This window comes from Thamnophis sirtalis, unplaced genomic scaffold, assembly GCF_051295495.1.
Source record: "Thamnophis sirtalis isolate CommonGarterSnake01/CBP01778 unplaced genomic scaffold, rThaSir2_p1.2 scaffold_4, whole genome shotgun sequence".
Lineage (NCBI taxonomy): Eukaryota > Metazoa > Chordata > Lepidosauria > Squamata > Natricidae > Thamnophis > Thamnophis sirtalis.
In genome coordinates this window covers 121,590,609-121,617,170 of record NW_028261384.1, presented here as the reverse complement: position 1 = coordinate 121,617,170, position 26,562 = coordinate 121,590,609, and the positions used below count along the sequence as shown (strand labels likewise).

General features: G+C 40.7%; 1 protein-coding gene across 1 annotated transcript; it reads right to left on the bottom strand.

Moving 5' to 3' along the window:
* Positions 1–21,706, bottom strand: MMP25 (matrix metallopeptidase 25). Its single transcript, XM_014076560.2, has 10 exons — positions 21,596–21,706; positions 14,183–14,315; positions 12,088–12,232; positions 8,999–9,294; positions 8,720–8,893; positions 7,629–7,731; positions 5,509–5,591; positions 3,561–3,713; positions 2,787–3,047; positions 1–1,225 (listed from the first exon to the last, which is right to left on the bottom strand). The coding sequence occupies exons 1-10, from the start codon at positions 21,701–21,703 to the stop codon at positions 978–980; spliced, it is 1,704 nt and encodes a 567-aa protein (XP_013932035.2). The 5' UTR covers positions 21,704–21,706; the 3' UTR covers positions 1–977.
* Positions 21,707–26,562: the final 4,856 nt, after the last annotated feature.

The following is a 26,562-nucleotide window of genomic DNA, read 5'->3' as shown; positions in this document are numbered from 1 at the left end:
ATTCCTGGGCTCTTCGCTTAGAATCGAGAGAATCCTGAGAAGTCCCAAATAGCGTTTATCCCACAAATATACATAGACCATAATTGCGAGTACACAATGTAACAATGTCAATGTCCATGGGGATGAGATACTTTCACGAGATACTCCTCACCCCCTGGTTTTCTCACATTCTTCTTATTTATTGGAGAAAATATGATAATCTTATTCACAGGCTAGACTTACTTTTATAAAAGGTGGTTCTTTCCGGTCTCTAACCTCTGGTGACATCCTAAAGCCAATTCTGAGCCAAAACTGTCAGGGTAATGTTTTAAGAGCTGACCAGCTGCTACAATGTTGTAATACTGAGAATGGGTCATTTGGGCTAATATAACTTTAAGAGAGTGTAATAATAAAAGACCTTTTTGGGGCATATAGCTCTTTCTCCATGTGTGCTTCCATGCTGTAATTGCTGTTTGCTATTTGTTTGAGGTCTGACTAAAGTATGTGTATGTATATATTCTTTGTAGATAAAACTACTATTTAAATACAAACCTCTGTTTGCTGTATTTGCTCCTGGGTTGTCTCACAAAGCCACACTCTGTGTATTCCGACAAAAACACTCATCTGCTTCCCATCAGGGAAAGTTCAAAGGGTTTCATTAATTAATGGTGAATTGGAGCTTTTTGGTATGTGACAGAATCAGAAAGGCCAGCACGCCAGAGCATGCCCAGAATGCATTTTCTTCACACCTGAGAAACTATATTATCACATATTCACGATTAGGATCTAAAACTTCCAAGTTAGTTTTAAGGTAAGCATTTCTTTTTCAGAAACTGAGCATGGGAGCTTAGCCTCCAAGTCGGTATTGGATACTGAGAGCACCAAAAGAATAAAGAAAAAAGTATCCTGTACCTTTTGCTAGGGAATACTGTATTTTCCCCACTGTTTCATCTCCTCTTTATAATGTAAAGTGCATAGTCGTATAGCTAACCTAGCAATCAGCATATCATCCAAAGCAGAATCAAGATCCAAGCTAAGGAGGAGTTTTTGATTTGTCCATTTGACTTACAGAGGCATAAACCATCCTCCCCTTTAAACCCAGTTTTCGGTCCACTGGGGGAGATGGTGGTAGGATCTGAGCAAAACATCAGGTCGCGGGGAATGGAGCGTGGATGGACTGAATCGGCCTCCACATTTCCACCTTTAAAGCGCCAGTAATGAGTATCCTTGAAGAAGTATGTGTGGCCTGCAAGGGAAAGAAGAATGAATGAATGGATGAATATGGCATTCCTTTTGTCCCTGAATTTGGAGGAGCATATTTGATTGGACCACTAAATTTCCTGGATTATTAAGTGGCTCAATGCTTCACTATGGAAATAAATGCATCAGGATTTGATTGTGAACATTGGATCATGTTAAATTTCCTTGGTTGTTTTTGAGACCACTTTTTCGCCTCTTTTAACTTGTACTAGACACATATTTTAGTACAAAGAGAGGAAGACGTCTTCAGCTTGGAAGATGATTTAAAGAAAATGGAATGAATTTTAAGCGACTGGAAAGATAAATAACTCCTGGGGGAGTTTGGTAATATCCTTTAAAATATTTCACCTGTGACATAGATTACTTAACTGAAATGGGGATGGGAAGGATTTTGGAATATAGAACAATTCCTCACATCACTGGCATTTTTAAATTAAATGATGGACCGAAGAAAAATGCCAATAGGGCCCCACAGTTCCATTTCTGAATATCCTTTGACGTTTACCATTAAACTTTTTATCGCTTAAATTTAGGAATTCTCAGATATAGAATTTTATTCATTTGACTTGAAGGTTGCCCTCCCCCTTGTGATTTTCTAGTTTACCATCTCTTTTCTATTCTATTGAAGTTGGTTAACTGGATGCTCATTTAAATATGGCCTGCTTTTTTCCCCTGTGAATTTATTTTCGAAGATGAGCCTCAGTATCTGACAGTTATTCTTGGCACTGCTGGGAGAATGATTAAGTCAAAGACTCAATACAGGTTGTTCTTATGCCCACAGTCAGCCCAAAATTGCTGTTGCTAAGCAAGATGCTTATTAAGTGAACTTTGCCCCATTTACAACTTTTCTTGCCCAAGTTGTTAAGGGAATCACTGCAGTTGTTAAGTTAGTAACGGGGTTGTTAAGTGAATCCAACTTCTCCATTGACTTTGGTTGTCAGAAGGTCACAACAGTAATCGCATGGCCCCAAGACACTGCAACCATCCATAAATATATGTACACCAAATGCTAAGGATTATTAAACAAATGGTTGCAAGTTGGAGACAACCTCTACCTGGTACCAAATTCTGCATAGTTCAGTGCGTTGATATGTGGGACCCAAACAGCAAATTTCTGCAATTGAGTGTCACTAATAATTATTGGGACAAAAAAACTAAAGTCTGGAACAGGCTCAGAAGTGGATTCCTACCGGTTTGGCTGAATAGGTAGTAACTTGGCCTGCCACATCCCCAAACCAGTTCTCTCAATGGTGCCATAGGTACCGCCATCTTGTTTTTGGCTTCTGCGCATGCGCAGAAGCCTTTTTTTACTACTGTGCATGCGAAAGTAACATACAGCAAGTGCATGCAGTGCATCCCTGAGCGAACTGGCAGTAGCAGCAGCCGGAACCCAGCCCTGAACAGGCTTGTTGGAGACTCCATACAGTATAGTAGGCCAAAGCATGCTGTTTTTTGCCCTCAGCAACTTTAGGTTACTGGCTGGGGAATTCTCGGAGTGGAAGTCCACACATCTTAAAAGTTGCTGCAATTGAGAAAGTAGAACATACCATCATTCCAATGAGTGACATCATCGAGCTCAGACGGGACTCCTTTCCAGAGAGTGACAGGTTTCGGATATCCTGGTTCCACGTGCCCCAACTTATCATCGTAGCGCCAATAGCGGTCCTTCTCTAAGAGATACGTCTTACCATTGTGAGGCCAAACAAACACAGCCCCAACTACAGTGCTGCGAGGGAGCCCCAGATCTGATATGGGACGGGGGTAACCTTCATTGACTCGAGTGTCGGAAAAAACCCAGTAAGAGGACCCTGCAAAGATGAGGAAACAAGAAATTAATTCTGTAACAGAGATGCACATTCGATTCCATAAATAACTTCTACTGGGGCCACATGCATTTTATTCCTCTTGTCCATTCAGACAGATATTTTTAAAATCTATTACCTAGCTCCCCCAGATATCTATGTATCTGTCTGTCTGTCTGTCTGTCTGTCTGTCTGTCTGTCTGTCTGTCTGTCTGTCTGTCTCTTCCCCCTGGAAAAGGAAGCAGGCTATCATCTCCCTGGGAAAGCAGAGATATTGATATTCATACAAAAAAACAGGCTAGTTAGAACAATAGTTTCCCTATTCCCTATGTACGGGTGTGAGAGTTGGGCATTAAAATGGCTGACCGAAGAAGAATCATATAACCTTAAACATTTCTGGATTCTGACTTGCAGATTAATTAAAAGACCTCTAAAAACTTGATCTTAAGCTGGTTTTTCCTGTTTTAGCCACCTTTTGCATTAGTATTAGACTCTCCTGAATAAATCTGCCACACTCACCAATAAAAAACACGATCTGGCTGTCATTGGCACGTTCATACGCAGCATCAATTGACTTGAAATCTGGGGGGAGTCCATTCCAGAAGCGGAGGGTTTGGGCTGGCTCCAAAGAAACCAGATTCTGGGATGGCTGTATCCTCCAAAAATGTCTCTCTGCAAAAGATTATATGGTTACGTTCATAGAAATCAAAGTTGATGGGGACAGATGACCATTCCCTTTTAAATCTCCTAATATTTCAAAATAATAATAAAAAAATACCTTCATTGCCAGAAATCAGCAATGATTGATTAGAATTGCTGCGTTACCAATGGAGAGAAAATAAGCGGCACTAGTAAATTTCATAATTGTTGGCTGCAGTTTCCTGCCGCAGCAATCACAGCATTGCAACTCAAAAGGTCCACAAAACCAGTTACTATGGGTTTTTCCATTTTACAGATAGTCCTCGATTTATGACCGATCCCTTAGCAATCCCTCAAGTTATGACTAACACAAAAAAGGGGACTTATAACCTAGATTCAAAATTTCAACAGTGGGGTCCCTGTGTGTTCATGTGATTAAACTTTGGATGCTCAATAATACAGCTACATTAACAACTGTTTCATTTAATGAACATGTGGTTCATTTAAAGACTGCAGCATTTGCTTAACAGCTGCAGTTTTCGCTTAACGACCAATGTTTGATTAACAACCACAGCGTTTGTTTAAAATTGCAGCATTTGATTTACAACTGGCACATAACGGGGCGTAAAAACAGATCAATCACATCATGATTGACCCATTTTATGATTGTTGTGACTTACAACTGCAACAGGCAGGCTCCATTATAGTCATATGTTGAGGGCTACCTGTAAATCTCGGAGAGAAAAGGAACCACTTCAATTCTGGAAGTCTGTAGAGATTCTCAGTCATCCAAGTCATGGTTGTCCCAAAGGGGCTTTTTCAGAAGCCAACTGGAATTTCTTGTTTTTTCTTTGAAAACATTTCACTTCTCATCCAAGAAGCTTCTTCAGTTCTGACTGGATAGTAGTGGGGAATGGAAGGATTTATGTTCCTTGTAGAGAGCTGTCAATCCGCATCCTTTTAGAGAGCCCTTGAAGCACCCTGAGGTTTATCTAATAAAGATAAACCAAGATAAACCTCCAAGTGCTTCAAGGGTTCTCTAAAAGGACGACCAGCTTCTGCAAGGAACATACATCCTTCCATTCCCCACTACTATCCTGTCAGAGCTGGAGAAGCTTCTTGGATTAGAAATGAAACGTCTTCAAAGACAAAGCAAGAAAGTCCAGTTGCTTCTGTAAAAGCACATCTCTTTGACCCACTGGTCATTTGCATGGTGATTCCAAAGGAAGACAGAAGCATCAGGGGGTCCAGGTACATATTTTCATATTACATTTTTATTCATCCATCTCCCTGCTTCCTCAGCCCATCGTACCAAAGCATCATTTTTTCCCATTCATTCAACCTGAGCAGGCAAGAGTAAAGCCTTAACTAGAAGAGATTAAATCTGCCTCTTCTTTTTTTTTAGAGGCAGATCCTTGACTTACAACCATTCATTCAGTGACCATTCAAAGTTACAACAGCCCTGTGGGAGGGAAAAAGTGACTTACGAACTGTCCTGGCTCTTATGGCCCTTGCAGCATCCTTAAGGTCACATTTTCAAAATTTGAACATTTAGCAACCGTATTGCTAAATATATTTGTGAGGGTTGCAGCATCCCAGGGTCACGTGATTACCATTTGCAAGCTTCCCAGCCGGCTTCTAAACAAGCAAAGCCAATGGGTGAAGCTGGATTCACGTATCGAATATATGATACACTTAACAACCATGGCAAAAAGTGTCATAAAACTGAGCAGGATTCACTTAAAAGCCACTTTGCTTGGCAGCAAAAGTTCTGGTCTGGAATGGATGTAAGTCAAGGATTACTTATACATGTCCGTGTTTGACTTACCTTTAAAGAAGAAAACTTCGCCACGAATATTAGCAATAGCATCAAACCCGGCTTTACAACGTTCTAATGCTGGCAAAGAAGGCCTGGAAAGGACAGAGAATTAGTAAGAGGACCCATTGATTCACTGGGGTGAGGTTGAGACCAGCAGGGAGAAAATATGGCCAGTGATTTGAAAACCAAACTTGGCTTTCTTCATTAGCCCTGAATGTTTCTAAACTGATCCCTATAAGGAAGACAACAAAGCTATTCTGTTTCCCTTGTTAATGGGTTTCTTTATGGTAGGAGGGGAAAAAAATAGGGGAAACAGGGGGAAGATGTGGGTCAGTTACCAATGGAAAATCAACAATGCTGCCTTCCATGCTAAATTTCATGCATGAGGCCTGGGGGTGCACAATAAAAGCCTTGTCTAGAATTCCCCTGCGCCTCACTTCCTCCTCCTCCTCTGCATCCCATTATAGATATGCATATCAATCTTCATCTCCCTGGATTTTGCATGAGGTCATTATAGTTACCCCTCCTGTTCTTGATTTTTAGTTTTAGTATTTTGATCTCGTCTCTTGTCTACCTCCAGACAAATCCCAATTGCAGTGGCAGAAAAAAAAAACCAGCAGTCTCGTTCACAGCTGCAGCCCCAAGACCACACAACACATACACACCCACAAGCAGCCAATGTGCACTTGTGACTTTTGCACTGCTGACCTAAGATAGAGTGTCACTTTTAGGGTTTGTGAAAGTAGCAAGTAGAGTCTCCAAGGACAGAGGAATGAAAAATTAAGTTTTTTTTTTAAAAAAAACCACCAGCACACAATTTTTGTCTTTGGGCAGCTGTTTAAAGTTTCCTAGAAACCCAGCTGCTAAAGATGTTGGCTAGCCATTTGTCTGAAACGGTATAGGGTTTCCTGCCTAGGCAGGGGGTTGGACTAGAAGACCTCCAAGGTCCCTTTCCAACTCTGCTATTGTATTGTATTAAATGCCTCCGGAATGGGACAACTTGCCATAGCCAACTTGCCGGGGCCAACTCATCACTGCCAATTCACCACAGCCAACTCGATATGGCCAACTCACCAAGGGGCAATTCACCATGTGAAAACTTACCGCAGGCCAACGCAAAAATTTTATTTCCTTATTTTAGAAGTTATTACATTATTTTAATTTTTGGCATTCACATTTCAATGTGTCCCTGCTTTCTTTAATGATTCCATTTCACCATTTCTTCTGTGTTAAATAACTTTTGCTTCGTGGTGAGTGGGCCATGGCGAGTTGTCAGACCCAAATGCCTTAACTATTCATGTTGTCTAGTGTCTAGCTCATCTCCTATTGGCTGTGGTTCAAGAGCCTTTAATTTCTACCTGTCAAAAAGACACAGCGCTGTTGATTAAGGGTTTTTCCTTTCCTTTTCCTGGGTACCTGGCCATTCCCAGTTGGTTCTTCTAGGCTGCCCTTTCAGTTGGCATTAGCACGAACTTAAACCTAGGTGGCAAGCCACCCATCGCTAACTTACTGTATTTCTGCAACCTTGATCAATACCAGTAATCCTCAATTTACGACCACAATTGGGACCAGAATTTCTGTTATTAAGGAAGGCGGTTCTTAAGGGAATTGCACCTGATTTTACAAGCTTTTATGCCACAGTTGTTAAGATAACCACTCTAGTTGTTTAATGAATCATGCAATCAGGGTTCCTGGGCCTGCTTTCGAGTTGCCATGGACAGGAATGCTTTAGGAGTTAACAAATGCACTCATTCAGCAAATCTGGCTTCCCTTATTAACTTTGCATATCAGAAGCCAGCTGGGAAGATTGCAAATGGCAATCACAATTCCCCAGGATACTGCAACAGTTGTAAATATACACAGGATGCCCAGCACCCAAATCTTGATCACGTGATCATGAGGATGCTGCAATGGTTATAAGTAGAAGGGCCGATCGTATGTCACTTTTTTCAATGCTGTTGCAACTTTGAATGGTCGCTAAATGGTTGTAAGTCGAGGATCACCTGCATTCAATTATGCTCTGATTTGGCTCAGTGGCTGTCATTCTATATTCTTGTTGCCTCATATTTACAAGAGCCAATGAAGAAAGGGAGAATTAGTAGGATCAACCAATCAGAAAAGAGGCTCACTTTTCTCCCGGCTTGTCTGGTGGTAGGCCTGGGATCGGGGGTGCTGTGGGAACTGGGGGCGCTGGAATGTCTTGATCTGGATATGAACTATGATGTCGCCTACCTACAAACAGGAGAGAAATAATAAGGTGGCCACAGATCAAATGGACAAATAGGCAGTATGAGATACTTCCTGACCTGAGAAAAAGACAACTTCCTCCAACTTACTCCTAGCTGCTTGTTGTGTACAACATCCATGCTCCCTAATTGTCATAGTCATTGCAGAGCACATGAGGAAAGTAATAGAGAAACGGTGGTTGGTACAAGTAAAATATCTCAGCAAGGAGAAGAAATATCACTCATGGTTGAAATAAAGAGGGTGGCATTAAAGAATTGTGCTTTTTGTAAGCTTGTTGGGTACAATATCCATGATCCCTAATCGCCATAGTCATTGCAGAGCATGAGAGAAAAGCAATAGAGAAACAGTGGTTGGTACAAGTAAAATGTCTCAGCAAAGAGAAGAAATATCACTCATGGTTGAAATAAAGAGGGTGGCATTAAAGAATTGTGCTTTTTGTCAGCTTGTTGGGTACATCATCCATGATCCCTAATTGCCATAGTCATTGCAGAGCATGAGAGGAAAGCAATAGAGAAACGGTGGTTGGTACAAGTAAAATGTCTCAGCAAGGAGAAGAAATATCACTCATGGTTGAAATAAAGAGGGTGGCATTAAAGAATTGTGCTTTTTGTCAGCTTGTTGGGTACATCATCCATGATCCCTAATTGCCATAGTCATTGCAGAGCATGAGAGGAAAGCAATAGAGAAACGGTGGTTGGTACAAGTAAAATGTCTCAGCAAGGAGAAGAAATATCACTCATGGTTGAAATAAAGAGGGTGGCATTAAAGAATTGTATTTTTTGTAAGCTTGTTGTGTACAACATCCATGATCCCTAATTGCCATAGTCATTGCAGAGCATGAAAGGAAAGCAATAGAGAAACGGTGGTTGGTACAAGTAAAATGCTCCAGAAGAAAGAAAAAAAATATGTCAAGGCAGACAGAAAGAGGATGACATTAAAGAATTGTGTTTTTCATAAGACCAAAGCCTCTCACCATAGATTTGCTGAATTCCCATGGAGTCATCTATAGAAAGTTGGTAGAGGTGGGGCAAACCAACAGGACCTTGGTAATACGGCATCATGATGGATTCCTTAACAGAAGAGTGAGCCAATCCCAAGGCATGGCCAAACTCATGCACTGCTACAGCAAACAGATCTGTGCCATGGCCTGGAATCAGGAGAAAAAGGACATTTTAGTCAAGAGTTCTTTGGATAATATTTTTAGAAAGTTCTACAGTGCCTGTAGAGTGGTGTGTAGGAATTCTGAAGATACCTGGTGATTCATTCCGTGGATCATAAATCCAGGTCTCTTCGTCATCAAAATGGGTATCGCCCGAAATGGGATGCTCTCCAGGGAAGAAGGCATGGGCCAGGGTGCCTCCGGGCCCATCAAAGGGGTATGTGTCATCGTGATAAGAGGCCGCAAAATCCACCACAATGTCCGCTGTTTGAGAAGGCATTTCTCTGAATGTCAGGGCTGAAGAATTGCTCCAAGCTCGAAAAGCATAAAAAATGAGATTCCGGATATGATCACGGGACAATTGTGAGGATTGAGGGTAGGAACGGATGCTGGAATGGGAAACAAAGAAGAGAAGGAAAGAATAAGGTAACGCCAGATGAGTTTTGCTGGATGAGATTACAGCAAAGCTCTGTGTGGTTCAGTATCTTGTTTTGCAAGATGGTCAACAAAAGACTTACTGGAAGCCCACAAACAGGACGTGTAGGCAACATCCTCTTACAGGACATTTTTGTTACCCAGCTTGTGGTATTCAGTGTCACAATAAACAAGGAATAATGAGAAGCAATTACTGATGGGGTTGTGACAAAATGAATAAAGGTTCCAAAACAAAAAAGACACAAGAAATGGATGAAATCGACGCGTTCAGTTATAGTAGCTCTACTCCAAATGGGTGCAACAGCTGTGGCAGAATACAGGTAGTCCTCAACTTATAACCATTCATTTAGTGCAGAGGTGTCCAAACTTGGGAACTTTAAGACTTGTGGATTCCCAGCTGGGGAATTCTGGGAGTTGAAGTCCACAAGTCTTAAAATTCCTATGTTTGGACACCCCTGATTTAGTGGCTGTTTGAAGTTAAAATGGCCCAGAAAAAGGTGGCTTACGACCATTTCATATTTACGACCCTTGCAGCATTCCCGTAGTCACGTGATCAGAATTTGGACCCTTGGCATTTGGCTCATATTTATGAAGGTTGCAGTGTCCCGGGTCATGTGGTCAATTTTTGGGACCTTCTGAGAAGCAAAGTCAATGGGGAAGCCAGACTTACTTAACAACCACGTTATTACGGTAGCGCACTGGTTAGAGGTTTGAAGGTTTGAAGGTTTTATTCGACTTGTATGCTGCCCTATTCCCGAGGGAATAGAGTGCAGTACTGCAGGCTACTTCTGCTGCTTGCTGGCTGCCTGAAATTTGGCAATTCAAATTTCACCAAGCTCAAGGTTGACTCAGCCTTCCAACCTTCCGAGGTGGGTAAAATGAGGAGCCAAAATTGTTGGGGGCAATATGCTGACTCTGTAAACCGATTAGAGAGGGCTGTAAAGCATTGTTAAGTGGCATATAAGTCCAAGAGCTATTGCTGTTAACTTAACAATGGTCGTGATTCACTTAACAATGGTGGCAAGAAGGGGTTGTAAAATGGAGCAAAACTCACTTGTCTTGTTGAGCAATGGAAATTTGAGGGCTCAATTGTGGTCATAAGTCGAGGACTACCTGACACTCCATCAGTTGCCCAGTCAGTAAGTTATACAATGAGAAGTAGATAACAAAAGTGAGCAGGGAAGAAATTAACAAGACAGCATATAGATAGTCTTTGACTTATGTCCAGTCACTAAGCGACTGTTTGCAGTTGTGGTGGATGCCTCAAAAGGTACTTACAAATGTTTCAGAGTTCCAATGACTTCAATTTCCCATGGTCACATGACTGCATTTTGGGTGCTTGGCAGCCATTTGCAGCGTCCCGCAGTCACATGAATACTATTTACATTTTTGCAAAAAATAAATAAATGGCTTTCACTTCTTGTTTTCAGCCATACACTCCATAGCAAACAATGAGTTTGCTTTAAAAAAAACATGTTCACTTAATGACCATGGATTCACTTAATGACCTCCACAAAACGGGTCGTAAAATCAGGTTGGTCACATGATTGATCTGCTTTATGTCTGTCAACTACTACGACTATACTTTAGGGCAGGCTCTACTACGGTAGTACCTGCACACTGAAAATAATACATTTTCAATTTAGTGAAAATGTTCACTTATGACTCCTATGACAAATGGAGCTATTGAAACACAAATCGCAGGAAGACAAAAAACACAGGAAAGAAGAATATAATAACAGAGTTGGAAGGGACCTTGGAGGTCTTCTAGTCCAACCCCCTGCTTAGGCAGGAAAACCTACACCACTTTAGACAAATGTTTATTCAACATCTTCTTAAAAACCTCCAGTGTTGGACAGTGGTGGGTTCTGGATTCCATTGCAACAAGGCCCGGCGTCCATGGCATGAATGCGCGCAGCGCCCTTACATCCTGTGATGTCTTCACGATGCTCTAGCTGCTTGGTGGAGCATTGCACAGGCGCCATGTGCTCCGTGTGCATGTGCGGAAGCGCCAAAGAGCTCAAATACAGGTAAGGATTGCAGGCAGACGGGCGGGCCCTCCGGAGCACCGTACCGCCTGCAACCCACCACTGGTGTTGGAGCATTCACAACTTCTGAAGGCAAGCTGTTCCACTGATTAATTGTTCTAACTGTCAGGAAATTTATCCTTATTTCTAGGTTGCTTCTTTTCCTTGATTAGTTTCCATCCATTGCTTCTTGTCCTACCCTCAGGTGCTTTGGAGAATAGCCTGACTCCCTCTTCTTTGTGGAAACCCCTGAGATATTGGAACTCTGCTATCATGTCTCCCCCTACTCCTTCTTTTCATTAAACTAGACATACCCAGTTCCTGCAATCGTTCTTCATATGCTTTAGTCTCCAGTCCCCTAATCAGCTTTGTTGCTCTTCTCTGTACTCTTTCTAGAGTCTCCACATCTTTTCTACATCGTGATGACCAAAACTGAATGCAGTATTCCAAGTGTGGCCTTACCAAGGCATTATAAAGTGGTATTAACACTTCACGTGATCTTGATTCTATCCCTCTGTTTATGCAGCCTAGAACTGTGTTGGCTTTTTTGGCACCTGCTGCACACGGCTGGCTCCTATTCAAATGGTTGTCCACTAGGACTCCAAGATCCTTCTCACAGTTACTACTATTGAGCATGGTACCAGATGTGAACAAGATGTGGTTAGTTTAACTGCATTCCCAGGCCTATTCTGTCAAAGGAGATGGGATTATTAGACTTACTGCCATGTCAAGTCGGTCTTTTTCCAGGAACTTTCACTCAGGGCATAGCGTCTCTTCCTACGTCGCCGGCGCATCAACTCCGAGGTGCCAATGAAATCAGGAAGGGAGCAACGAGGCCTGTTCATCATTCTCAAAGTCTCACTATCTGCAAAAGAGAGAGTGGAACGGTGGGACCAAAGCTGTATCTTCCATGTTTTGATTTTAATTCAAGGTCCCTTTCTTTCCTCTGACCTGGAAACAAGAATTGCAATCTGTCCTCGACTTATGACCAAAATGGAGCCCCAGATTTTTGTGGCTAAGCAACACAGTTTTGGAGTGAATTTTGCCCCACTTTCCAACTTTAAACTAGTAATACGGTTGTTAAGTGAATCTGCCTTCTTTGACTTTGCTAGTCAGGAGGAACAAAGGGGGATCACATGACCCCGGGATACTCCAGTCGTCATAAATACTAAGCCCCAAGCAACCAGATTTTGATCATGTGACTATAGGGATGCTGCAACGGTTGTAAGTGTAAAATGGTCAAAAATTCCTTTTTTTCAGCACTGGCATAACTTTGAAAAGTCACTAAACCGTTATCTTGAGGTAAAATGGGTGGTCTCTAAATTTTATGAAGAACTAACTAATTAAATAAACAAATGGTTGTAAGTCAAGAACTACCTGTATAGCTCCTGTATGTGAGAATGTATAAACGACATTTGCTTGGCAGTGGTGGGGTTCCACTTCCAGCAGAGACTACTGCTGGTTCGCTCAGGGACACACCACACGCATGCGCAGTACAACTAAAATTTCTCTGCGCATGAGCAGAAGAAAAAAACAAGATGGTGCTGCCATGAGAAACAGTTCAGGGGCGTGGCAGGCCTGGGTCTCTGCTGGTTCAGCTGAACCGGCAGAGACCCAGGCCACCAAGCTACTACCGGTTCAGCTGAACCGGTCCGAACTGCTAAGAACCCATCACTGTTGCTTGGACTTTAGTATCACCATCCCTAATCCTAACCCAGTGCACACAGGGGATGTCAGGCCACAAATGTTTCAATGGATGGTGTCACATCAAGTTTGGAGCTATTGAAGAACATTCAAAGCCATGAAAAAGGACATAATTCAGAAAATTAGTACAAGTATAATAGAAGCTACGGAGCACGGATCAGGAGGAGAAGACCTTGGAGGCTCTACTTATCCCAGTTTACTACCGGTAGAAAGAAGAAGGTGGTTTTGTAGCATGATGTGACTCCATCATAATGTATCTAGACTTCTGAACAGGCAAAGGAAGACACGGAATGTGTTGGAAAGGAAGGCACAACTAATTTGTTATATTTTTTTGGTATTTGAAACAAAAATTATAGTGAAAAACTACAAAACAAAAGTAGGCATGTAGTTAATCCTTGACTTACAATGGAGCCTGTTTATCAAGGTCATAAGTCACGACAGTTGTAAAACAAGTTGCTCACATGACACAATCAATTTTATTATACTTTTTGCAGCATGTTAAAAGAAAATGCCTGTTTTGCCAATACCCTCATGAAACACAGTCACATGAACACGGGAGGCAGCAAACAACAGTAAACATGGCCCAGTTGCCCAGTTGGTGTTTGGTCACATGACCTAGAGAGCAATTCTTGGAACTGTGAATCAGTAGGTCCAGAAACAGATCCAATGTAGCTTTGAAGGATCATTAAAGGACCTACCTATGCATGAATATGAAATTATTTTTTCCAGCCTCAGAAAAACTGTTTGTTTCAATTGCAATTATTTTTCCAAGTAATCTTTACCTTCAAAAACTTATGCTAACAATAATATCAAATTGATGATGACATACTTTTCAAATTTCATTGTAGGAAAATATGGCAGGTCATATAGCAATAGCGCTTAGACTTATATACCGCTTCACAGTGCTTTTACAGACCTCTCTAAGCGGTTTACAGGGTCAGCTTGTTTCCCCCAACAATCTGGGTCCTCATTTTATCCACCTCAGAAGGATGGAAGGCTGCGTCAACCTTGAGGCAGTAAGATTTGAACTGCTAAATGTTGGCAACCGGCAGTCGGCTGTCCAGTAACCCTACATTCACACCAGCATCCTTCAGTGGACAGAGACACCTACCCAGTTTTCCGGTTACTGGCACTCCTGCAAACCTTTGCATCGTTCTCACAGCAGTGGATAACTCCTCCTCGCTTTGAAGATTTGCTGCTCTGGGATCAGGTTGGGGAAGATAGCCATAGCGCATCAACCATTGCTGTGAGGACACAATTCACAAGATGTATCAGACAGCAGACAGGCAAGATGACAGTGTAAGGTTACAGCAGTTACCCCGAGCCACTGAGATGCCAAAGAGAGTGAGACTTGAGACGAGGCTTGCAAAAAGTATCAGCTTTTATTTATGGCCATAGCAAAAGCTGGGTGACAAAACTGTACCCAAAACATACAAACAAAAGCATGTAAGGAATAGCCACACCCTGGAAGAGTGGCTCAGAGTATTATATACATTTTAGGCAGATAGAAACAAAGTTTATTCAATCAGAGACAAAGATTTGTTACCAACGTGATCTTTAAAGCGTTCTTTGGTTCAAGCTCCTGTCTCTATCTTATCTGTGGAGTATTCCTATAGCCTTGTGTAGGGGGTGGCTGTTCCCCTTTTCCAAGTTGTTTTTCCGGCAGGATGCTTTAAGGGTTTATGAGCCAGGAAAACTCCCTAGTTTGGTTCCTTTATCTATGCAGCTGTTTTGTAGTTGTCTATTGATTTGTTGATCTTTCTTCATTTCTTTTTTGCTTTCCTCCCCCCTTCCCCTTTCCTCTAGCCAATTATACAATAAATCCCATACGGAGTAATATTCAGATTCTTCTTTCTCTTTTAGTTCTTTCGTGAGCCTATCCATCTCTGCACATTCTAGTATTCTTTTTGCTACATTTTCTTCTGTTGGTGTATTTTTCCAATTTCGTGCGAATGTAATTCTCGCTGCCGTAGTTATGTGTAGAATTAAGGCGGCGAGAATTACATTCGCACAACCATTTGTTTAATGACAGCTCAAAATTGCAATGGCACCGAGAAGGTGACTTATGATGGTTTTTCACACTCATGACCATTGGGCATTCCCATGGCCACTTGTTTAAAATCTGGATGCTTGGCAACTGGTTCAGAATCATGACGATTGCAATACCCCAGAATCAAAGGATTACCTTTTGTGACCTTCTGGCAAGCAAAATTAATGGGGAAGTCAGATTCACTTAACAACCGTGCTACTGAACCTAAGAACTGCAGTGATTCCCTTAACAACTGTGGCAACAAAAGGGCGTAAAATGGGGCAGAACTCGGTTAACTGTTTTGCTTAGTGCCAAAGGTGCTTTTTCAGGAGGAAACTGGACTTCCTTGTTTTTTTTCTTTTGAAGACGTTTTGCTTCTCATCCAAGAAGCTTCTTCAGCTCTGGCAAGATAGTGGGGAATGGAAGGATCCTGTCAGAACTGAAGGAGCTTCTTGGATGAGAAGCAAAATGTATTCAAAAGAAAAAAAAACAAGGAAGTCCAGCTGCTTCCTAAAAAAGCACCTTTACATCCATGACTTGGATGACTGAAAATCTCTACAGACTTTCAGCAGAAATTTTGTGCTCAATTGTAAGATCGTAAGTCAGGGACTATCTGTTCACGAGACCATAATTTGTTTACTAGTAGCTTATGGATTGAAACACCCTCGCCCAGAGTTCAACAAACAGACAAAAGTGAAAATGAAACAAACTGCACTAGCTAGTATTCATACAATACTGCAAGCAATAATGCAGCTTGCTTTTGTGGATGGTGGTTTTAGATGGCGTGTGAACACTGCCCCTGTAAACCCTGCTCAAGGATGAGCAAGTTGTGTGAACCCAGTCAATTGTAAGATCTAATTAGGGCATATTATGTGAACATAGATGTTATATCTTAGCGCAGTACAAGTAATCCTTGTCCAGCAACCCAATTTGGATCTGGCAAGTCAGTGGTTAAATGAAGTGGTTGCTAAATAAATGACGGTGCTTACAATCTCCCTTCAGTTTCCCTTTGCTTTACAGATATGCAAAAGTTGTAAATATGAGGATTGGCCATAAAGTTACTTTTTTCATCACCATCATAACTGGGAACGGTTACTGTAGGTTCTATGTCAGATATTCCAATATAGGCAACTGGCTGAATACTGGTGCTCCTCTACGAAACTATGTGTTTCGTAGAGGGCTTGATAAACTAACACACAGCTTGAAAATTAATGAGTAGTTATGATCAGCCTCTCCCCTCCCTCTCTCCCTCTCAGGCTTGCCCCACAGAAGCCTATCCTATCCTATCCCCTTCTCGCTAGAGTTCTTTTCAGGTTGGGCGGGGGAATAGAATGTCTAGCTCCTTAGCATCAGAGCGTGTTAATAATAATAATATAATAAATAGTAATGATCTGATGGTCATTTCAAAAAATCCTTTCATAGCCAGCATCTAGATTCTAGAAGCCAAAAGGAACATACGTGCCACATTTCAAGTTTGTAAGCTTTACGGTTCTGGAGATTTTGTGATTGTGGCATGAGTGGTTTTCGCTTTTATATAGATTGTATGTATGTATGTATGTATGTATGTATGTATGTATGTATGTATGTATATATATATTATATTTCTCCTTCAAGAAGCAATTAATATATGTATATCACACATGTTACTAGATTATTACTACAACATTAGTAATATCATTAGTACTGCATTAGTAGCAATAATTACTACATGGAGCTAGATTTCCCAGAGTTCCTGGCTTGCATACTAGCAATGCATTCTGGGAATTGCAGTTCCAACCTATCTGGCGCATGCTCAGTTGAGGCAAGCTGCTCTAGGGAAATTCAAGCCCAAAAATCCCCAAAGGAGCTTCTTGTTTTCATCTGTGCTGCTCTTTCTGTTCACACTTGGGGATCCCCCTTTTGAGGCGGTGCCAGAAGAGCTATTTTTCTCCTCAGTTCCCTGAAGGGCTGTCCCTCGAGAGGATTCATTACTTCTTTTCGTTCCATTTTTTCTAGATTAGAGCAATGGTTCCTTCTTCTTTACGAAGAAATGAGAACTGGAATGCAGAACCGAGGAAGCCTCAAAACGGTTTCCCATTCCCTTTCGGACAGAGATGGCTTCTGCTGCTGGCTTCAGCTTTCAGAAGAATCCAGAACAAGCTGTTCCCCAAAGCATCTTTCCAGCTTTAGGGAACAGAAAGCAGCAGGAATGTGGAACACCCCCCCCCCCATAAGCATTCTGTAAGACAGCAGTTTCTCAGTCTCAGCAATGTTAAGATGTGTGGACTACAACTCCCAGGATTCCCCACCCAGCATGCTGGGTAAACACAGATTTTCCAGCAAAAGCATCATAAACTGGTTGTATGGCCGTAGGCCCCTGCACACAGATGTAAATCTCAGCTGGTTTGACTGGGTAGAAAAAAGAATAAAAGTGCAATCATCCCTTACATTCAAAGTAATTTGCGTGCTACTTCAAACCATAGTAATAAGTATTAAAAAGCAGCTTTGGGACAATACTTTAGCCATAGACAATCATCCCAGATACACCTTTTAAAAGGATAACTTGCTGGCAGTTGGAAATAATTCTCAGCCTGCAACTCTCTTTATGACCAGTAGATGGCACTCTAGGAAGTGAGAGGGGGGCTCTGAACAGCTTTTGAGTCTGAGGGCTCTCAGTTTAATACATTCCCAATTTACCACAGCCCCCTGGTCCGTTGAAAGCCTCTTTTGTTTGACTCGATGGAGGCTTCTGCAGAATCCAAGAGCCGCCCCCTGGTTTCTCGAGACCCTGGCGACCTCCCTACAACCACCCTTTTGCCTCAGTTTCCAAGACGGGCCAATTTCCCCCTGTTGTATCTTATCTAATGATGTATAAGAGCCATGCACACAACCCCTGCTGTTTGCAGCTGGTTGGGTTAGTTGTCCTTTTTTCAAAAAGAAAAGGTCAAGCAGCTAGTCAACATTGCTTTCCACCGGAAGGAAAGATGAAAAAAGGCAGCTGCTTGGTCCAAGCCAGGAAACACTGGATTCCTTCCAAAGATACTAATTTTTAGAATTGCCTCTTCCCAAAGAAGGGAAGAAAGTGTAGGAAACGAGGCACAGGATAGAGGAGATGAGATTTTAGGGGTGGAAGGCGGGAGAGAGTTTCTATTAGTTTCCATCATGCTTGCAGAACAGAAAAACCACTCGAAAGTGTGTTATTAATCTTTCATAGAAGGCACTTTTAAAACACTTGCAGTATTTATTGCTCTTGTCCTCAAAATAGATTTGAAAGCTGGGCTGGGCTTTTCTCTGTTTCACAGAGAGGAAGCTGGAGCAGAACAGAAGAGCACTTTTAAAGTATATAAAATAGGATCACAAGTAAGTATTTATTTATTCACTCCATAATTTCTTCTTCCAATTTGTATTGGTTGACAGTTCCTGAATTATTCCAAGATGCACCTTTCAGGAAATATTTCTTTTTAAAAATGAATTCTGCAAATTCATTAGGTATTAGGGGAAGAAATCATAGACTTTACAGATGAACTGTGCTTTATTAACCCAAAGTAAAAAAATATTTATCCCTAGTTTAGCCACACTACTCAATTCCTGGTAAATTAAGTACGCTGCAAAATTGATAGCACTTTTACAAGAGAATTGCTTCTTCAAGCAAGTCAGCCAAATTATTATACATTAAGAGAAATAGCAATTAACTCGGCTTGAAGCTAGTTCAGTTTTAGCAGTGGACGAAGACAAAGGAATTCCATTCTAGCTATTGATTCTGTGGAGTAGCTCAGGCACCAAGCAGCAGGATATATTTCCACAAGATATGCAAACGTTCCTTTCCAGTGTGTCCCTTATAGTTTTATACTAAGGTAGACCTCATTTTATGACCACAATTGAGCCCAAAATTTCTGTTGCTAGGCAAGACCATTGTTAAGTGAGCTTTGCCCCATTTTACCACTTTTCTTGCTGTAACTGTTAAGTGAATCATTGCTGTTCTTCACTTAGCAACAAGTTCACCATTGTCTTTGCTTGTCACAAGGCCGCAAAAGGTGATCGCGTGACATTGGGTCAGTGCAACGGTCATAACTATGAGTCAGTTGCCAAAAGGCTGAATTTGGATCATGTGATTATGGAGGTGCTGCGACAGTCGTAAGTGTGAAAAGCGGCCATAAGTCACTTTTTTCCGTTCCCTTGTAACTTCAAAGGGTCACTAAATGAATTGAAGTAAGTCGAGAATTGCCTATATTATTATGTTTATACCAATAGAGCTGATTCAGTCCAGAGAGTAAAAATTAAAGGATTTAAAAAACTTACTGATGTTTGGCTCAAAGTGGATTCAATCAAGCATCTTTACAGACAATGTAATCCCAACTGTTGTTAACTTGGTGATGTTAAATCATCCCAAATTTTCCAAGAAAAAACCTTACAGTTAGCTGGATAGAAAAGCTTCAAATTTTCAAATTATGCCCCACAGGTAGTCCTCAACTTATAAACCACAGTTGGGACCAGAATTTCCATTTGCTAAGCAGGGCAATTGCTACGTGAGTTGAGGTCAATTTTATGACTTTATTTATAAAGTTTATTGGCCATTCATCTTACCATAAGCTGACTCTGGGTGGCTTAGTGTCATACAAAAATATATCTACCTTAAAATGTAAATAAATCAAAATCAAAGATTAAAATCTAATTTTTTTTAAAAAATATTTTTTTCACTGAAACTCTGTCGTTGTTAAGCGAATCAAACAGCTGTTAAGTGAATCACAAGATCATTCAGCAAATCTTTCTTCCATCACTGAAATTGCTTTTCAGACACTGCCTGGGAAGTTCATAAATGGAGATGTTGTAAATTCCTGCTAGTTGCCAAGCACCTTAATTTTGATCATGAAACCATGTGGAGGCTGCAAGATTGTTAAATACAAGCACTAATCATAAGCCGTTGTAACTAATGGTGTCTGAATGAATGATTGTAAGTTGAAGACTACTTGTAGCTTACTTTAATTCTCCAACAGAACGAACAGAAAATGGGATATTTAAAGTTATCCCAAAGGTGCTTTTCCAAGAGGCAACTGTTTTTTCTTTGAAGATGTTTTGCTTCTCATCCAAGAAGCTTCTTCAGCTCTTCAGGAGCTTCAAAGAGCTGAAGAAGCTTCTTGGATAAGAAGCAAAACATCTTCAAAGAAAAAACAAGAAAGTCCAGTTGCCTCTTGAAAAAGCACCTTTGGACCAACCATAACCTGGATGACTGAGAATCTCCAAAGGCATTTAGAGATATTTAAAGACTAAAATATAGTAGCAGTAAAACGTTGGATTTCTGAATGGCAGTACAATCAAGGTGGTAGCAAAAACGCTGAGCTGAAATGAAACAAAGCATGTAGTAGTTCACTGCCTTGTAACCGTTCAGCATTTCCAAGAACAGTAATGGCAAGTGCCCTAATGCACACTTTCTAAAATTTCTCACAAAACTCTTCTACGTTTATTAGCTGCTTAGACACGAACAGTTTCAAGAATCACTGTTCTCCGTGATGAAAATTAGTGCCTTTGCAAGGATCAGAAGTATTCAAGGGCAAAATTCCCATCAGGAAAAAGATGGTGGCAATTTTCACCTGGCAAAGGCTTACAAAGAATTCCACAGCTTCCCAATGTGGGAATTTGGGAGCCTAACAGATGTCTGCCTCCCCGTGGCCAAACTTTAAAAGTCAGCAAATCCCAAATCTGAAAGGCAATTTGGTTCTGAATGAACTTACAATGTCTGGGAGCTTTAAAAAGCATGGTTTGATTTTTTTAAAAAATCACAACTGACTCATGCAAGATGCTAAGTCAGAATCAAACCAATCCTGTTATGGTTTCATGTGTTTGTAAATCACATCTGCAGATGTGAAACAGAAACACTATGTAAATGCTCCAGGTATTTCCAATCTTTGGCAGCACTGAAAAAAAACAGATCCATATACTGCATGCATCTCTTTATGATCCTCTGGATAATGAGAAAGAGGATCAAAAAGATCTGTAAATCTGATAACATGTTTCTGCACTCAGGGCCCCCAATTTCCCATAATTTATGGCCGAATTACAAGGGTAGAGAAAGAGGAAGGGGACTGATGTTAGGGATCAATGATTTCCTGCCTGAAGGCAGTCTGTAATTTGAAACTCCAAGGAGATGAGTCAATCTGATCTTTCTTGAAAGGGGAACAAAATGCTACAAAAGACAACAAATCTGTGAATCCCATTCACCCTTTATTATAATGCTCCCTGGTGAGTTCTATTTATCTCCCAAGTTTTGTCTCTTAATCCCAGGCACCAATTTCTTTCCCCAACTCATGATCTGCCTCCTCTGCCTTATAATAATAGCCCCCCCCTCAATCCAATAATCTCCCTAAAAATATTGTTTTTCCCTTTCCTTCACATTCAGCCTCTTTTTCCCCCTTTTGGGTGGGAGAAATTGGGAGAGATTATTCTCAAAAACCCAACTATTTATCCTAACACTGGACCCTTCCCCACTTTTCCTGATTTCTTGAGTTTATCTGTACTCACCAGCCCCTTGATCATGTCTCTGGAATTAGATCTTAGAACCCTAGACGGTCCTGCCTTAATATGAGGGATGTGCCAGAACGATGCCAGGAAAATAAGCAGCAGAAGCATCTTGGCAGTGATGTCTCCAGGCACAGTCGAGGTCCTATATAGTCTCTCCCCCTCCTTATCTCCCCTCCTCTCCTTCCTGTTTCTCTCCTCTCTCCGCCCTGCTAGTCAAATTAAAGGGTGGGGAGAGAAAGATGGGAAGTAGAACCCCCAGATTTTCTAGAGAATGGGTTGCAATGGAAAAAGCAAATGTTGATAGGGATACAGAATTTAAAGAGCTTGTAAGGTGAATAGAAGCTGGTTGGTAGATTAATTGTCTGTTTATAGGGCAGAACTCAGTGGATGAAGCTTAGGGGTGTTCACTACCTGCTGAATTTCTGCCTGTCACAAAGCTGGAATGGAAGATAGAGGGAGATTTGATAAGGCTCAAATCAGCCAAGTTGCACCTTTTCAGGCAAACAATTAAAAGGCACATACACTATATTTTCATAACATTTACTGATCTAAGGTGCCACTAGGCTACTCTGGATCTTTGGCTACCCTAGATTAACATGGTTTTCCTCCTACAGGATTTGTTAACATTTAAAATTTTCTTATTATCTATGGGTCTTAAAACTGAGTCAAAAGAAATGTTGCATGTGAAACAGAAGCCTTCCAGCAGAATTGCTGGATTCTTGCTTCTGCAGCCTGGGAGGGTGCGTGACCCGTCAAAAGCGCGTTCCACAAAAGCGCGGTCGACGAAATCGCGTATGTGACGTCATCACAACGCGACGAAAAAGATCGAAAAATTGAAATAAAAATTAAATTACAGCAAGCCGATTCACATAAAGGTAAGGGTTAGGTTAAGGGTTAGTTTTAGGGTTAGATTAAGGGTTAGGGTTAGGGTTAGAGCGTTAGCGTTACGTTTAGCGTTAGGTTAAGGGTTAGGTTTAGGGTTAGGTTAAGGGTTAGGTTTAGGGTTAGGTTTGGGGGGGTTAGGGGAAGGTTTTAGCTTTATTTTTACATTTTTCTATCTTTTTCTATCTTTTTCGTCGCGCTGTGATGACGTCACATACGCGCTTTCGTCGACCGCGATTTTGTCATCCGCGGTTTTGTGGTAGAACCGGGAGGGTGTGGGAGGGGTGGAGGAAGGAAGCAGTTAGTCTTCAACCAGCATTTACCCGTGAAGTCTGGTAAACCAATTTACAAAATCTTGAATCTCCTTCCCTATCATTGCCCCTCCTCTCATCACTGCCTTGGCACTAAGCCTTGCGCTGGATGTTGAAAAGGCTTTTGATATTGTTCAAACTACATTTTTGGAGCATGTTTTCAAATTCACAGATTTTTTTTACCACAGGGTTTCTTCACCTAGAGAGTGTTTCTCAACCTTGACAACTTGAAGACGGGTGGACTTCAATTCCCAGAATTCCTCACCAGCATGGAGCACCCATTGACACTCTCTACACAGGAGAGGAATAAGAAACTTCCATTCCACAAACCTGTAAATGTTAAAAGAAAAGTTGGTTGTAACGTGGAAAATTTAACAAATTAAAGCCACAGTCTCGCCCTGTTTGGCTAAAATGAATTGGAGTTTGACCAGAGTAAATTGAAGGAACTTATCCCGAAACAAAAACTTTCTCAGTAGTGTGCCAAAATCTAAAACTAAAGAAAGATGGATCATCTAGTCTAGTGTAGCATGGCTGTCTGAGGAATTCTGGGAGGTGAAGTCTTCTATCTATCTATCTATCTATCTATCTATCTATCTATCTATCTATCTATCTATCTATCATCTATCTATCTATCTATCTATCTATCTATCTATCTATCTATCTATCTATCTATCTATCTATCTATCTATCTATCTTCAAGTCGTCAAGTAGACTGAGTAGAGTGAGTCCAGAGATCTCTCTCATGCATCTATTGAGTTACATCATGGAACCCAAAGCAATTTCCATTACCCCATAGTTTTTGAACCTTTAGCTGTTTTAGATCAGATATTCTCAATATATTATGGGTATTGTACAATTGAGTATAGATTTTTATTAGATGCTGCTGATTTTGATTATTCTGGAGAATTATTTAATGTCCTTACCAAAGCTTGTAGGAGCTATGTAGCACTATAGTTTATATTCATGCTACTCCATCAAAAATAGTATTAAAATGTTGGGGGGAAATCAGCTTGTTCCTTTAGGATCCACATTTTTCAATTACTATACAATCAGGATTGCTATTAGAATTTGCTGTTTATAATATACCTGCATTGAATACATTATGTGAGATTATATTTTTCCCAAAATATATCTCAGTATGTTGAATTTAATATAGATAGGTTTACATTGGATGTTAAAAAGTGGTTACATTATCAATGTTAATTCCTATTACATATCATATCATAACCTCCTTGGTAAAATTCTAAGTAGATATTTTAATCTAATAGGATTTCATTTGATTTTATTTAGTTTGTGTTAAGATTTTGGCATGCTATTGAGAAAGGTTTGTGATAAGTCCCTTCAATTCACCCTGGCCAACTTTCAATTCATTGTGGCCAAATAGACAGTGGCTTTAATTTGCTTTATAACCGATTTTTCTTTTAACGTCTACCTGTTTGTGGAATGGAGAGTTCTTGATGATTCCTCTCTTATGTAGAGTGTTAATGGGTGCTCCTTTTAACACTTCACAAGTACTTGGATAAAATCCCCAGAGGCTTCAATCTTCCCAGCTTTGAAAACTGCTAGAAGCAACTATGCATTAATTAATTGGAAAGCCGTTAAATTCTGATCTGGAATTCCATGAAAACCAGTGGTGGGTTTCCATTTTTTTTACTACCGGTTCGCTTGTGCGCGTACATGTCCACGCATGCACAGAAGTATCTGGGCAGGTGAGCAGAGCCTCCGCTACTATCGGTTCGCCTGATCCAGGCCAAACCGTGAACACCCACCTCTGATGAAAACTCTCATGAGGAGGATGGAAGGAGCATTGTCGAATAGGCTCCACCCCTTTTTGTCATGTGGCTGTTACTGTGACCAGTCTGTCACTTCTACTGCATAATAAAATTGTAGACTAATCCTAATTTAAAGATGAGAGAAATATTTCATTGGAAGTGAGGAAACTAAGACTGTACGACCTATTGTAAAAGGATTACAATACTAATCAAAGAACTGATAAGTACTGTAATCCTTTTTCAGATTCTATGTTCTGAATGCAGCTTATACCATTAACTTGCTTGCCAGTGAGTTTTCCCACATTTTATGACTTTACTTGCCACAGTTATAAAGTGAACCACTGCAGTTGATAAGTTACTAATGTGGTTGTTAAGTGAATCAGGCTTCACCAATGACTTTGCTTGTCAGAAGTTTGCAAAAAGTGACCACATGAGCCCCAGGATGCTGCAATGGTCATAAGTATGAACAGTGGTGGGTTCCGGATCCCATTCCAACCGGTGGGGGTGTACACATGGAAGGGCAAGGGCATGCGCACATGTGCGCAGCACACGCATGCGCCTTACTGCCTCCACAAGCCTCCGCAATGCTCCAGCTGCTCAGCGGAGAGTTCCACAGGCGCTGTACATGCTATGTGCATGTGCGGAAGACTTAAAAGACTGGTAAGGATCTTGGGCATGTGGATGGGCCCTCCGGAGCACTGTACCGGAACGGTATCCGGCGCTCCAGGTAGGCTCCAGTACTGGGGCGTACCACCTGCAACCCACCACTGAGTATGAAACAGTTTCTAAGCATCTGAATTTTGATCCCATGATCATGGGGATGCTGCAAAGGTTGTACCTGTGAAATACGGCCACAAGTCTCTTTTTTCAATGCCGTTGTAACTTTGAACGGTCACTAAATGTACTGTTGTAAGTCGAGGACTAGCTGTATAATACAATTAAAGCATGTAAATATGGCCACAGAATATGGCTCAGATGCTTTAGCAGTTTTAAATGTACATGGAAGATTTGGATGTTGAAGAGATGGAACTGAAATAAAATAACAATTTCATTCTATTTGAAACTAAAAAGATAAAAGTTAATATGGATCATAATATATATGATGAATGGAGTCATGAATTTGAATGTCCAATTTTGGAAAAACAAGGTTTTAAGAAACATAAAGTATATTTAGGATTGGAGTGAATCCACTAGAAGAACTATACAGAATCACTATCACTGTATGTATTTTTACTTTCCTCTGTTTGTATTACCACTGTTTGTAAGGTTCTCAAATAAATAGGATGAGAATCAGTTTTTTGTGGGTTGGTATAAGAAAGCTGAGGCCTCTTTGACTCAGATGATGTGGTTATGTTTCTTTATAAATAAGTCATTATTTATATTACAATAGCTTTTAGGAAAAACAGATGAAATGAAATTGTGAATGATACTATAAAAACATTGAATGATTTAGAAATGCCTCTATCAGGGCTAGAATTTTTCAAAGGAAATTGTAAAGGTACAATAACAATCAGCATTCCAAATATTAATAAGTAGTTTCAAGAAACGTGTTTCCTACCAATAACTGAAATACATTTATGTTGTAAAAATGATAAGATGGAGAAATATGTTTCCTGATAGTATAGATTTAATATTACGTTAAAGAATTTGGCTAGTTCTATATTAATACTATATAAATCTTTCCCATCCACCCCTTTGGGTTCATTTTAATCTGTATTAGTGTGTGTGTGTTTTTATTGTCCTCTGATTGTATTACCACCATTGTGGGGTTTTTTTGTCTTTCTTTGTAAAATTTTACCAAATAAACATGCTTTTTAACATAAATATGCCTTTATGTTTGAGATTTAATTTAGGGTATTATGCCCAACCAAGTTTTGTTTACTTAGAGCATTTAACTTTGTTTCCCATTTGTGGGGGTGGGTGGGATGGATGCAGCTCCTGTAAACAGCTCCTGTTTACCCACATTCCTTCAAAGTTCCCTGTTTAATTTCCGCCTTCACAC

Excerpts from the sequence above, each read along its gene's own strand:
- MMP25 (XM_014076560.2), bottom strand. The coding sequence starts at position 21,703 with ATGCTTCTGCTGCTTATTTTCCTGGCATCGTTCTGGCACATCCCTCAT. Across the intron at positions 7,732-8,719 it reads GGGAATTCAGCAAATCTATG|GTAGGCGACATCATAGTTCA; the intron begins GTGAGAGGCTTT and ends TCCTGTTTGTAG. Across the intron at positions 1,226-2,786 it reads TGTCACTCATTGGAATGATG|GCCACACATACTTCTTCAAG; the intron begins GTATGTTCTACT and ends TTTCCCTTGCAG.